Below are 16,184 nucleotides of genomic sequence, written 5' to 3' on the forward strand. Positions count from 1 at the left end.
TCCAACATTGTTTGGCTGCATTCCATGCAAATTACATGTAGGTACCATGACTTTTCTTGAAAATGATTCTTGTTGGCTCTGTCTCCCAACACGCAGGTATAATTCCCAGAATCCTCTGCAGTCACAGCTGATACACAAAAATAAAATAGAAATCAATATATGTTTTACTGAGCATGAAAAACATTTTGAAATCGTAATATACATCAGTAAATATACCATAGATTTAAGCTAAAATTTTGAAAGCAAGTCTCTTTTATATTATCAAATTACAAGGAAAATTGTAAAGGTCACATTAAAAAAAATTATCACATCAGGAAAATTATCCTGACATATATTAGAAAGAACAAAAGCAGTAAAAGTCGGACGTAATTTTATCGAAAAACTCTGCAAGACAACTAAACAAATTCCGTTACCCCCTCATTTAACGAGACAAAATTATCCAAATTAACTTTTCTGCCAGCAATCTCTTTTTTAAACTGCAAGAATATAAGCAAATTTTATCTGTTTTAAAGGTATTAAATACCTGGTATTTCCAAATCAAACTCCAAAAACGTATTTGTAGTTTTTACATGCAATCTGTATTTATTGGCATTGAAAACCATTCCAAGATATGATATCCTTTGGCCATTAAATAACCATTCAACAGAAGATGTATCGTTAATGTCAGATCCCTGTTTATATCCAGTTATTCTGCAGTTGACATTAAAAGCTTCACTCTGCTGCAAAAGGTGGGAATTCCCTATCACTGAGAATAACAAAATATGAAAATCCAATAAACTTGAAAGTAACTTATGTGCAAAGATCAATCTACTTGAAATCAGACATATTAGGTCCATGCCGTTTTCTCTCTGCGTAACATAGAGTAAATACGGCGTGGATCTTCGAAGTCTCATTTTAATTAAGTTGATTATGAAAACCGTTCCTTCATAAATGATTTGATAAATTAGTGTTACTAGCAGACTACATTACTTTTTTTAGGAATATACATCAGATTTCTACCCATGCATAGCATTAATTATTATAACAAAGAGAATGGAGATCTGTGTACATGAAATTTAGCAAAAAAATACGTTTTGCATTTGTGCTTAAAAATCACATTTGCTATCAATATTTTCTCAATCAAACAAACTCACGCTCGCCGTTTCATATTTTGCCACTTATTATTAAGAAATAGAATTAAGATAATATCGCTTTCAAGCAAATTAGATTAAATTCTACAGATCATTAGGGAGAAATGCCAAAAATAAGAGAACGTAAATTATTATTTGACATATTATTTGGCGTCTCCATATGGATGAAAAAATCTCGAGAGGGACGTTAAACAACATACAATCAATCAATCAATCAATGTATTGAATCTGTTCCTAAATACCACTTTAAATTAACACTGAATGTAACATTTCATAAAATTAATCTGGCGGGCCACGGTTGAAATCACACTGAATAAAACGAATATATAAATTCTAGGCATTTTAGTTTTAATATCCTTAATGTGTCAGTTTAGCCTAGTGGTAGTACGCTGTTTTGTGACCAAACGACTAGGGTTCGAATCTGGTTCGCCGCTACGTCAACCTTAAGACGTAAGGAAAGGTAGAGACTGCTCCTACGCCAATCGAGCATAATTAGAAATGAATGTCACGGGTCTTTCAGAAAATCTAAAAGAAAAAAAATTAACGTTGTACATTGTTACAGTGAATTTTAAAAATAAAAAGGGCCTTTTTATGATAAGTAAATGTCACCTTAAACTGCAAGGTAGTGACTTCAAGATGGACCTTAATAATGTATACAGGGTTATTTTCGCCTCGTGTTATTTTCGCCCTTTCGCCCTTTCGAACTTGTAAACAATTTTGTCCGGTTTTAAATTCGCCCAGTCTTAGTTTTGTTTGATAAATCACAATGTGTAATTTGTAAATTCGACCAGTTTGAAGTTCGACAAATAAAGGAGAGTAAAAATGTCCTTGTATACAGTACTCAAAATATTTCTTAAAATATATTTGAAACGAAAGAATCAAGTTGAAAAAAGACATATTTGAATTAAATTTTCAATCAGGTCGATCTTTCATTCAATACCTCAAAGAAAATTTAAATTTCAGTATATCAATAAGTCATGTCTACATTTTATTGTAAATAATTCAGTATATACAAATTATGCAATAGCTACGTCACCAGAAGAAATGTTGACCCTCTTTAATTCCTCTGGTTTGTTGCCCTGATGTACTGGAAATAATAATGGGATGAGAATTGGAATCCCAAATTTTTCTGTTGGCACAATAAGAGTTGGCTTTGTTGAGGCAGCCATAACTGCGAAGAAACAAACTAAACTTAAGACTATTTTAATGTTTTTCAAACCTTAAATTCCAATGCTGGTAAATACGTAAATCGTGTATACATTGGATGGGTAATGGAAATTTAATAGCTGACTGCACTTAACCTTTTTAATATCTCACCTGCGCCGAAGGCTCAAGTGAGCTTTTCTGATCACATTTTGTCCGGCGTCCGTCCGTCTGTCTGTAAACTTTTCACATTTTCGACTTCTTCTCAGGAATCACTTAGCCAATTTCAACCAAACTTGTCACAGAGCATCCTTGGGTAAAGGGAATTCAAGTTTGTTCAAATGAAGGTCCATGCCGTCATTCAAGGGGAGATAATTAGGAATTAATAAAAAGAGGTGGCAGGTTTTAAAAACTTCTTCTCAAAAACCACTGTGCCAGGAAAGATGAAACATATATGGAAACATCGTCGGGTAGTGTAGATTCAAGTTTGTTCAAATCAAGATCCCGGGAGTAGTGCGAAGCAACAATGGGTGATCAAAGTTTTACATAGGAAAATTCTTTAAAATCGTTCTTCACAAGAATACAAAAACTATAATCGGTCATATTCATATGGAAGCATTCTCAGATAGTGTTGAATCGAGTTTGTTAAAATTATGACCTCTGGGGGTAGGAGTGGGACAAATGTCCAACCAAAGTTTTACATTTTAATATGTTGGAAAATTCTTTAAAAATCTTCTTTTCCAGAATAGCAAAGTCATAATTGATCATTATATGGAAGCATCCTCAGGTAGTGTAGATTCAAGTTTGTTGAAATTATGACCCCCGGAGGTAGAGCGGGGTCAAAATGGCGGACCAAAAATTTACATAGAAATATATAGGAAAATTATTTAAAAATCCTCTGCTCAAGAATAGCAAAGACATAATTGATCATATTCATATTAAAGCATCCTCAGGTAGCGTTGATTCAAGTCTGTTCAAATCATGACACCCGGGGTTAAGGCGATGCCACAATGACCAATAAAATTTTTACATAGACATATGTAGGAAAATTCTTTAAAAATCATCTTCTCAAGAATAGCAAAGCCATGATTGATCATTGGACTTCATTTGGATTTAAACCTTTTAATTATAAACCAATTTCTATTTTTTTCCTAGCAACAGTTTTCAGGTGAGTGATGTGGCCCATGGGCCTTTTGTTTTATTTTTTATTACAACGTAATAAACTTCGAAAAAGCTTGCAACATATTAAAGCCTATACAATTATGTCAATCTTCATAATAAAAGAACTAAATATATTTTTTTTATTGTTTTGATATTTAACAAGAGGAATTCTTGGCAAACTAACTTTTTGATTTTGTGATGAATTCATTTTTATTAGCTTTAGATATTTATGCAGCAAAATAAAATTTTTACTTGTATATATTACATTTGTCTTCAAAGATAATTTGATATGGAAATCATGATTATCTCTTAATAATAACAAGAACGAAGGATGTATAATGTATAACGTCAGTGTCATTTTCTCTCTCTAATGCCCAATTTGACGTTCAATTTGTTTAATAGTAATTTAAACATTTTAAATATATTCGAAAAAAAATCAGCATGTAAAGGACACTTAGGATTGTTATTAGAAATAATATTTAAAAATGACCAAATAAAATGAAAAGTATGGCGATAACAAACAATATTCAAGCTCAGATGCCCCTTGAAATGCATTTTTTTCTGTTAAAAAACACCGTTATCTACCTTTCTTTGTTGACAACACACTCGTCGTAGTTGTAGTATAGACTCCATAGGGCGGTGTGATCGGCGCAAGATTCTGTCCTGGGTCTAAAAAATAAAATGCTAGATATTATAAGATTCAGTAGTTTATATTCTATAGTATGCTGAGATACAAAGTTGGAGAAATAATATTAAGTCATATTCCCCTTCCAGTGGAACATCTACATCTAGAATTTTAGAAAGTAGTGTGTAACTTTATATTCAAAAAGTGGTGTGTATCAGAGGTGGGTACTCACTACTCAAGATTCCAAACACTTATGACTTTTCAAATATATTTTGTACACAGCCCTTTCCAACGATAAATTAAAGTCCAGGCTTCTTTATATCTTTGAAAGCTACTTTTCCATTAAAAAAAGGAACTCGTAAATTTACTTGCCTGGTTATTGGTCATCTGCAAAATTCATTTTGTTAAAACACACAAGTAATCTGCAGTTGACATCAAAAACATGCGTGATTTTCCGATTGACAATATCTATGGGGGTTTTAGAGACCTGGTTATCTAACAATCTATCTAGGTACAATCTAGGTACAAACTGTCCTCCGTTATTAGCAGACTAATGTTTGCATTCATACATGTATGAAGCAAAATGTGTGCAAAATCTTATGCGTCAAAAGAAGAAAACACTTGCTGTGTCTTTCAACTCGACATTTAGATAAAAACTTAAAAAGCTTAAAACCTTACGACTTTTCAACTTTAAACACAACAATTCCCAACGACAAATTAAAATCCATGCTTTTTGATATCATTGACTGCTGCTACTTCAATAAAAATGGAACTCGTTAATTTACTCACCTGGTCATTAGTCATTTGCAAAATTATTTTGTTAAAAAAAGATTCTGATTGCACACACAAGTACTATGAAGTTGACATCAAGAAGATGCTTGAGAATATGACTGACAACATCTATGTGGTTTTTGGATACCGGGTATTCCAACAATCTATTGGAATTCCCATGGGAACAAATTGAGCTCCGTAATTAGCAGACTTATTTTTTTTATTCATATGAAGCAGAATTAAAGCAAAATCTTGATAGGGAGGAAAACACTTGCTGTGGCCTTCAATTCGACAGTTCTATATATCGACGACGTATTGTCAATTAATAATGGTAATTTCCATTCCTACGTCGATACGATATATCATGATGAGCTTGAGATTAAAGATACCACAGAGTCTGACACTTCTGTTTCATACTTGGATATTTTTCTTTAAAAACACTATTGGTAATCTAACAAAAAAGCTATATGATACACGTGATGACTTTAACTTTTCTATCGTCAACTTCCCTTACTTATGCAGCAATATACCTTCATCACCTGCATACGGAGTATATATATCTCAGTTGATTCGATACACAAGAGCATGCTCTACGAATGAACAATTTCTAAAACGAGGTAAAGTATTGACAAGCAAGTTGACTAAACAAGAATATCAGCAGTCTCGTTTAAAGTCATCATTTCGTAAGTTATATGGTCGATACAATGACCATGTAAGAAAATACCGTTTATCATTGAGTTAAATGCTAACTGACGTTTTTCATACCAATTGTTAGTCCATAATTCATTGTAATTTATACACTGAATTGACGACGGATTTTTTCCGTTATTTCCTGATCATGACAAGGAGCACACGGCGGGTGTGACCGGTCGGCAGGGGATGCTCACTCCTCAATGGCACCTGATCTCACCTCTGATGTTTCGGGGTCCGTATTTGCTCTGCTCTTATTTTGTATTGTTTTATGGACTTTGAGATCGTATATTCATTCCAGTCCAATACGAAAATTCGTAATATTACAAGTTATCATAATATAAAACTTCTATTACAATTTTTCGTAATGCAGTTAAATTACGAATACGCGTAATATAGCAGATTGTAAGAGACTATATTACTTTTTTTTCTTAATCCAAGACAAATTCAAGCATTGCAAGAAATTGAGTGGTTGGTAGCAAAGTATGACGTCAGTAATATATCAGATTCCACGGCTACTGATAGCACGCGGTCAGTTTGGTCAGTTACGCCTATCAGAAAGCATGGAAATTTAAAAAAAAGTACCGCCAGCGATGGGTGAGTGGACAATTTCTTTTATTATCCTTTTATAGGAATTTTCCCAAGGATAACACCAATTTTCTTTTAAATTTCAATATTCGCTTATGCATGTCGCATTGGTCTATATCACCCGAACTCCCCTTTTTTCTTGCGAAGTCTACCCTAAAATCACACTCTCGTCTCATAATTCAACTGTTCGTGCAATTCTTATTGAAATACACAGAATTCACATCTCAGTAAGAGTCGTACAAGTTATCGCTCGTGACATCTCGTATTAAACGTCATACTTTGCTACTCACCACTCAATTTCTTGCAATGCTTGAATTTGTCTTGGATAACGAAAACGTAATATAGTCTCTTACATCTGCTATATTACGTGTATTCGTAATTTAACTAAATTACGAAAAATTACAATATAAGTTTTATATTACGATAACTTGTAATATAACACTTTCTCGTAATATTACGTTTTTTCGTAATATTACGAATTTTCGTATTGGACTGGACTGATACTGTTCGTTATCTCCATATCCTTCATCGAAGATTTATTGTCAATGGAAATTGCATTCCTACGTCGATATGATATATCCAGGAGAGCTTGAGATAAAAGATACCACAGAGTCTGGCACATCTGTTTCATACTTGGATATTTTACCTCAAAAAAAATGTTAAAGGTTACATTTGTATCTAATAGACACGCTCTCTAATAAAGATGATGACTTTAACTTTTCAATCGCCAAACTCCCTTACTTATGCAGCAATATACAGGTCGGAGAGAATACTCGAAATCGGGTATTATCCGTGAAATCGCGTATAATACTCTATATTAGGGTATCGTTGAATCCGCGAAATCGGGTATCGAAGGTGTAATCACCTAATAAAACTTAAACAAGGGATGGCGCATGTTGCCGAGTTAACTTTCATCTAGATACACATGTTTTCTAAAGGTATCACTAGCCAAGTAAGAATTTGGGCGTCAAGATTAATGCACTCGGGACAACAAACCCGTGGATCTCAGTACATTTCATGATCTGCACACAAAAAGGCGTTCGATTTGCTTTATATTTTTCTTTATGTTGAAAGTATATGCATCTTCCTAATGTTCATTCCCAACACAACAGATTTGTAATGTATCAGAATTCGGGAATTTATAATAATTCCTCATCAACACGACAAACATGAACAATTTGTAAATAAATCAAATTATACGGAAACACATTTCACACACCAAATATGATGTCATGTATAAACAAGGGATTGTCTTTCGTATCTAATTATGCGCCATTAATTACTTTCATATTCATCATGTGCATAAAATCAAATTTAATTATGAATGTATAAAGAATGTTATGATAAAAATGTCTAAAATTTCGGCAAAAAGAACCCTCTTTCTCTTTTTTTGAAAATCTTTTTTTTTTATCATTCAAACATATTTGCAGAATATGTCTTCAACATTTTAGCAGAGACAGTGATAGTTTCAGGAATACAGCTTATGAGAGAACAGAACTGTTGATCGTTTAATTCGCAGCACTGTTAATGCTTACAATGAGAAATCAATGGAAATTAGAAGTGTAAAAACGGGAATTGTTTTTAAAACTGAATTTATTTTTATTCAGCTGTTTTATTATCACAGAACTTAAATACTTATATAGCATAGTATAACCTACTTTGTACTGTATGGAGTTTGATCTCTTCAATGGACAGTCACGTGATGAATGCATAGTAGGTACACGGAATGTAGGTCAAAAACAAATTTCAATATCGCAAGGGCATACCCTAGTTGAAATAAAAAAATTCAAACTATTATTTGTTTCTGCATACTTTGTACTTTCTGGAAAGTGCTGCTTTGAATATAATTCGCGTTTTAATAGTTATAATTTCAAGTAGAAAGGCTGATGTCGAAATATGTTTGACTTTTACCAAATATTTTGTGTACTTGTGAAGTCATGCTCTCGATTTAAAGAAAGCAGCAGCACTTTTCAAGTTAAGAAACGTATCCCTTATTTATATTCAAAAAATGGTCAAGATTTATTTAGTGTATGCCCTTGCGAAAAAGCGATTTTATGAGGCACCTCGATGTAAAATATACCTAACATGAAAATTAAAACACGACAGAATTATTTAAATAGTATTACATTCTCTCGATAGTTGATGAATAATCGCACTTAACAAAGAATATGCATTGGTATTATTAGCCTATTAAAAACCTGTAAATAATATTCTGTTTTATAATAAATCGCATTTTTCTTTGTTGAAAAATTCCCAAATCTGCCTCTCACAGTACATGAAATACGTCATTTTTACCAAAAGGACGTCATGATTGACAAGTTCATCGAGATCAGTGATTTGTATAAAACCAACTGTATGGGATTTAACTAGCGACTTTTGTTAATGCATTGATAAGTTTTATTGTTGTTTATTATGCTAATACAGTTTAAACTTGCAAATTATTTTATTTTCGGGTAATATGATGAATGCATAAAAGTCATATTTTTGTGTGACGTCACAGTAAACTTTTCCCGTATAAATTAGGCCCGGTCCCCTTTTTCTGGCCTTAACAGTGCTGCGTTTCGTTAAGTCATCAATATTTTACCATTTCTTGGCGACTTCAAAGGGGGAGGAGTTAAAGGCTTCTTGACCACCTCTGACAAAACAACCTCAACTGTGTTCTACATGGGTCCAAAAGACCTCTCTTGAATGTCACGGTCGGTTAAACTCGGTTATATATTTTTAATCGTAGTGAAGATTTATTCATCAAATAAAAATCATATACGAATTCATGTTTATTTTTTAAACACAATTTTACATTATAGATGAGTATTAGGAAAAGTTATTGCCATGAATAATACATATCATAGATAAAATAACTAAAAGAAAACTGTGACATATTGTCTAGAACCAATCAGATAGTGCGTTGTTTTAGCATATTATAATGAGGTATAATATAGCGATATAAAAAAATAAAGAAGGTACAGTGTAAAGAGGTTAAATTTACCCTGTCTATCAAATAGTATAATAAAGAAAGGAAGTGGCTACGATTTTTATGAAATTTTAATGTCCAATGAGGATTTATATTCCCAAAAACTAAGACAAGAGATTCCAAGGCAATTGAACACTCCATTATTTCAGTTTGTTCATTAACATGTTCATAAACGTAAAAACTATAAGAAATGTGATAACTTGACTATGTAATTCATATTTCAATATGACTGTACCTCAATCTATATTGAGAAATTCAATGTATTATAAGCTCATGAAAAGATGTACACATTTGACTTTTATTTATACCCCCCCCCCCCAAAAAAAAAAACAAAACAAAACAAAACAAAACTGAAAATCCTGTTCATTTGACTTCTCGCTCTCAATTTTCAAACAAATTCATAAAATAAAGGTAAAATAGCAAATCTTGTATCGATTAAAATGCAACCAAAAAATTTACGGTGTCTTTGAATAAAAATTTCATGCTAAATTGGCATAAAAAAGATACTCATCTTCAATTAGCTATTTTCAAACTGTTTTCTCGTGGGTATTTATTTAAATTATTTTTTTTTCTTCTTTATAATAACGTTGGTATTCTATTATGGCAGAGATATACAATTATGACTCGCTTATACTGTACTCTCTAACTGTAAGGAATAATTTATATTTCACGTGAAAGGGACACCATACATTTTTCAGTAAAAATACATAACACGGCGATAGTCGTTTAATTTCTTTAAAATTTCACGTTTTGTGAATAGTGCACAAATTAGAAAATTAAGTATATGGAATACTTTAATGGAAAATAAAGACAAACGAAGTGTAGTTAATTGACTTTAGAAATTATATTGAAAAATAATAAAGCCATTGTGTCCTCTTTGTTACCCCAGCAGTGTTTGTCGTGTGATTTTAAACTTATTTGACAACCGTATGTATCAGGTTTGATAAAAATAAATCCACAAGATACTGATGTACAAGTAACAGTTACTGGCATAATGCGCCGTTGCTTTATTCTTTATTTTTTAAAGAAAGTTGCAAGGAATACCCGATTTCGCGGATTTAACGATACCCTAATATCGAGTATTATACGCGATTTCAAGGATAATACCCGATTACGAGAATTCTCTCCGACCTGATATACAGCAAATTACCTCTATAAGGAGTTTATAAATCTCAGTTGATTTGATACGCAAGAGCATGCTCTGCGTATAAACAACCCCAACTAGGTAAATTATTGACAAACAGGTTGATGAAACAAGAATATCAGCAGTCTCGTTTAAAGTCTTCATTTCCTAAGTTTCATGGTCGATTTACATTTAATGACCTAATTAGCAAATACAATTTATCATGGAGTCAATGCTGACTGATTTTTTTCATGTAAATGTTTGTGATTTTTTTTATACAATGAATTGACGACATTTTTTTCATTTATTCCCCGATCATGACAAGGAGCACACTGAGAGTGTGACCAATCGGCAGGGAATGCTCACTCCTCCATGGCATTTGATCTCTTCTCTGATGTTTTGGGGGTATGCGTTTGTTCTGCTCCTATTTTGTATTGTTCTATGAACTTTGATATGGAATACTGTTCGTTACCTCTATATCCTTCATTCATTGGGCCAAATATTGATCACATTTAATGAATTTCTGTGCAAATAGTATCCTAAAGTAAGCTATAAAATTAAAACGAAAGTAAAACATCTTCTCTCCCATTGTATACTAAAGATGCTTGTTGGTATTCAATTATGTTTTTTTACATTTACGCTAGTTGCATCTCGTATTGCGGTTTTCTCAATTGTAAGCTCTTCATGCTTGGTTAATACAGACTGAGTGACCATAAAACTTACATTTACACTCGTTGCATCTTTTCCTACAGTTTTCTCTCATGTAGGCTCTGTATGTTAGGTTGGTACAAGCTTCTAAAGAGTAATGTTCACAACTTGGGTCTAGATCTACACAGGGTGGAAGAAGATCTGAAAAAAATGTATACATATACATGTAAAACATAAAATATATATGTATAGACTTAATATTAAATTATTGCAAAGTAGTTGTAAAGTAGTTGTAAAGAAATGGAAATATACGGTCAAAATTTTTAAAAGAAAAATCAGGTTTAGTCACGTATTACATCATATTTATGGTTTGCAGTTTGTAACATATACATGTCTTGAAAAAAGAAATATCCATATATGTAATAGATGTTTAGAATGCATTGAAGGACAGATATTTTTTTTACTGCTTGCATCAATGCAAGAGACCTTAACACATGTACAGCAGGGAATGGGTTATGGGGAGTTTCAGAAAATATGTTTGTATATTTTTGTATACAGGATGATTGCAACTTCCTAATAATAAGGACGAGGGGCATTACCGAAACCAGCATTTAATAAAGTAAGAAGGATTCGCCCATTTTTCTGTAGAATAGTATTCTCAAGTTGAGGCATTTTGGGGGTTGCCAATTTTTATCGAAGTTAGACCAATTGTATAGAATCTTTAAAAAATCTGACAATCAAATAAAAATACCATTCCTGAATCTTAAAAGCTAAAGTGAATAAGGAAATTTAAATATTAATTAAAAATGATATTAATGGGGGTTTTGAAGGGGGGTCTTGTTTTTCTTTATAAAAACATATTTTGTGAAACCTTCTCCCAAATTCCATTAGCAACGGTTTTTGTAATAAAGAAATCAAAACATATTTTCATTACAATGCTATCTGAATTTTAATATGTGTTGTAATTGCATTGCATATACTTTAAATTAATTAAAATGTAGTATATTTAAAATCATGTGACGTACATAATCCCAATTATCAAAGCCTTACCTATCAAACTAAAAAAAATGACAATTTACTTTGAAATCATGACTTTTCGTGGGGGTTAATTTTCGTTAATTTCTAGTTATAGACAGGCGTATACCAACGAATTTATAACCAACCTGAATATATCAAATGCATCACTTCTAAACATTTTCCATATACGAAATCAAATACCAACAAAGTAATATTTTCTCCTACAAAATTGAAATTTTGACTCCACGAATATATTTTATTTTACTATAAGTCAACAGTTTATGATCAGAATATTTTCAAGGTATTTAATATCTCAAGGTCAACTCAACTAGAACGTTAGACCTTTACTTAATATTTTAATATTTTTTTATGGCAAGCGGTAAATGAGCATTTAAAAAGCAAAGAGGTGTTAAAGATACACTACTTTTATATGGTTATCGAAACAAAAAAAATATTAGATCAAGGGTCTCATTCAAATGTCAAAAGTCAGATTACCAAGATAAATATATGTGTAAAATATCTAATTCAAACTTTCTACCTACAGACAGCCAGACGTAGTTGTAATTGTTGTTTAAGTATTGTTATGCTATCCAAGCTACACAAATACTTATAGTTAAGGATTCAAACAGCAAAAATTGTAAGATACTTATAGTCTTACTTGGACAATATCCACATCTGTATGGACAATTTTTTCTGAACCAGTTCTCATAAAACCCTACACACTTCTCGGCAGGATAGCGCCAACAGTTGTATCTTCTTCTGTCCAAACACCATTCCAGAACTAAAATTAAAAAAAATCATGATATTGACTATTTGGATTTATATAATGAAAAAGTATTTACAATGTATTTTAAGAAAAGAAAACAATTATTAATCAAAGTAAAACATCATTATTATTAATTAAAAGTTTTTTTTTTTGTTTTTATCTCTTCTAAGTAAAGAGCAGTGTAAGCCCTTTGAAATGAGAAGGTCATATCAAAGGGAAACATTTACGGCATTTTTTTAGCAGGCCAAACTCTAAAATTGATCAAAATTGTTGGTTTCCAGGGGATTGTTCTACTACGATAAATACACCCCTAAAGTACAAATGCTGTTTGAAAGTTATTGCCAAGGTTTAAGTTTTGTTTTAAACAGGTCAGTTTCCAAGGTCTGAAACTCTACATTTTTAGTACCGAAGGAATGACTCGTCATAAGAATTTACCTTGAAATATGAAAGCCCAAGTACAAATCGTTTACGGACAGAAAAGCCTTGTCCAGAACATAAAAAGGTAAAAATATAAGCTTTACCTTTACCCATTTGAAAGTTATGACCATACAGTGGTTTATTTTAGATCTGTTGTTATCTATAGAAACATAAGGCATTAAGGCGTAACAATCATGCTGACGTAACAATGACGTTGACGTAACATAAACTCGCGGATAATCCGTGCCAACTCCTGTGAAATATGATAACCCGGTATAAAGTTGAAGGCCAATATTCAAGTTTTTAATTTGATTGGCCTGACTCCAAGCACATGTTCAAGATTAAATAAAAAATGATCAAAATCGTTTAAGAAATATATACGGTATATTGCATATCTTTGCCCCCACAAAAATTAAATTTTGAAAAAAATCTTAAAATGTGTTGTTTTGTATAAATTGTATAAAAAATATAAAGTAACAAAACATATTATATTTTAAAAGTAGGTTATTGACAATTTTTTATTTTATAACGTCACAAACTCGTCGGATTTTGCAATTTTTCAGAAAAAGGACAAAATGGACAAAATTTCAAAGATTTTATTTATAAATTGATAGAGCGCATGTCTGTTCAGGAACAATATTTGCATATTTAATTAATATTATTATTCTACACATTATATCAAAAGACTGAGTCTGAACACATCTGCGCTTGGTGATTTTTACTCAAAATATTGTCGCAATTTTTACATTTTTCTTTAGAAATCATTGGAATTTTAGATATACGTCATTTTCCTGACGTCATTTCAAACATATGACATCATTGCTGACGAAAACATTCAGTGCTTTGAAGTCAGCATGAATCCCCCCGTTTTAAAATATAATTAAATTTTACTCCGTCAAAGTTTGATTTTGGGGGCAAATATTGGTTACTACAGAATAAAGTTCTTTTAAGGGATTGCTTTGTCATAAGGAAAAAAATTACGAAACCTGAAATATGATGGTACCGAAAAAGGTTTTGTTGCAAGGTTAAACACATATTAAAAACTTTAAAATATTAATAGTCATATACCAGCCAATCAAAAGTTATGTGCGATTTTATTTTTTGGTGGACAAACGCAGGCAGACAGGCAGATCTACATGTCCTGAATTTTCGATTAAGGTGACACAAAAATAAAACTACTTAGTTTTAAAGAAGTAAAAAGGTGTATTCAATTGAAGATTTGTATTTTCTGTTTCTTTTCACATATAAAAAAGTCCCAATATAGACATTTGACATTTATATCAGGTGACATAGGTGACAAAAAGTCCTCTTTACCTGGGTTATACGTCGTTGTTGGTGTTGTTGGTGTTGTTGGTACTATAAAGAAAAAAACAATCAGTTACTTAAGAAATTAAGCTTATTCCAACTTGAAATAACATAACTTGGGGCGGTTTACGCTTTATAAACCGCGAAGCAGTTTATAAACATGTAAAAACTGCCCCAGGTTATGTTTTATCGTATAACATATGTTGAAATAAGCTTCATTCCTTATAATTTAACTTCAATGCAGACAAAATATAGCATATTTTAAAAGTAAATGTCAAGCGGAACATTGCGTTATTTAGGTAACTCATTGTGACGTAGGTAGTTTTGTTATACAAAATGGATAAAATCGCTTCACCAATCAAATGACGTGTTACAACTAAAATAAAATTATTACACAATAACACGTGCATGTTTAACAAGCATGAAATAAGTATAAGATGATTACATTCTACCAGAAATATCACATTTATACTAAATATCCACAACCGTTAGACCGGACGACCAATTATAAAATGTTATTTACAAGTCTAACACCTGTTTCACCTTGTGTTGTTGTACTGGTCATGACAATGACTCTGTGAGAGGTATCTAACATGTACATCAATATCTGATTACCTGGTATTATTGACACCTATATTCTCTAGATTTGGGGCACTGGTAATGACTATGTCCATGATTAAGCTGATTTACTTTGTATATTTTTACACCTGCCTTAGCTAATTCTGTGTGTAACTTATTGGAATATCTGATTTCATAGGTATATTTTACACCTGCCTTCCCTGATTTTGAGGTACTGGGATATTAAATATATGTTTAAGATGACATTAGCTTTACATATTTTTGAGTTACCTGAAAGACAATACCTTATTTATCTGTTAGAGTTGACCTACTTGTTTTAATGATACTGATGGTACTAGACACTAGTTACTCTGTGCTACTAAAAAGTTGACCTACCTGGTGTAGTGGTAGTGGTGGTTCTGGAAACAAGGTACTCTGTTGGAGCTAAAACAGAAATCATCAATAAAACTACATGTGACTTACAATAGGAATATGTTGAACCAGAGATTGCTTATTCGACAACCCAGAAGTGCATCTACAAGAGCCGATATTAACTTATGTTTTCTAACAAAATGATAAGCCAAATACTTTGGTTGCAAGATCATTTCTAATGTTTTAAACAAGTGGTTTTTTTTTTTTCATATAAAAAGATAAATTAAATAAAAGCTATTGTATAATTTTGATACGTTTTCTTGCATTAAAGATACCTCTACAGAAGTTGCAGGTCTTTCTACAGTTCTCCCTCAGGTATTGTCCATAGAACTCCTGCTGACACACATCTGCCCCAAACTGACTGCAGTAGTTTATGTTGTCTACACAGGGTAGCTTCTCTGCAAAACACAGCATAATTTTAAAAAATGGAGCAGTAGTTAATTGTTTCCATATATAATTTCTTTGAATTTTGTGAAACACACCAAATACATTAATGGTGACAGTAATTAACCATTTTATGTAGGGTACATTTAAAAATTAACAGATCACGGTATCTTAGAGATACTGTGTTTGCTAAGTGACCAAGAGGCTTGAGTTCGATTCCTGTTTGCAGGGTCGCGTCAAACTTCAGAAGTCAACATATATATATGCATGTATTCACTGGTCAGAAAGCACCCGAAATTAGAATTAATCCAGGAGTTTTTATTTGCTTTTTTTTGGGGGGGGGGGGGCTTTAAAACTGAGGACCTGAATTATTGTTTTCGTCGGCATGAAATATATGGTTATGTCTCATTTTTTCTTTGTAGAGCTCGAGGAGACAATGACCTGGATAAGGAAGT

General features: G+C 32.1%; 1 protein-coding gene across 1 annotated transcript; it reads right to left on the reverse strand.

Moving 5' to 3' along the window:
- Positions 1-6: 6 nt before the first annotated feature.
- On the reverse strand, positions 7-15,759 carry LOC134236112 (uncharacterized; the record flags this gene model as incomplete). The annotated part of the gene is made up of 9 exons (XM_062718292.1): positions 15,621-15,759; positions 15,310-15,357; positions 14,365-14,406; positions 12,526-12,648; positions 10,926-11,051; positions 4,020-4,103; positions 2,167-2,301; positions 524-745; positions 7-127 (listed from the first exon to the last, which is right to left on the reverse strand). Coding segments are annotated over exons 1-9 (1,040 nt in total), but the record flags the coding sequence as incomplete, so codon positions are not given.
- Between the last annotated feature and the right edge of the window lie 425 nt (positions 15,760-16,184).

Source organism: Saccostrea cucullata, unplaced genomic scaffold, assembly GCF_032062105.1.
Source record: "Saccostrea cucullata isolate Sc308-1 unplaced genomic scaffold, CSIRO_AGI_Scuc_v1 ctg3732, whole genome shotgun sequence".
Taxonomy (NCBI): domain Eukaryota; kingdom Metazoa; phylum Mollusca; class Bivalvia; order Ostreida; family Ostreidae; genus Saccostrea; species Saccostrea cuccullata.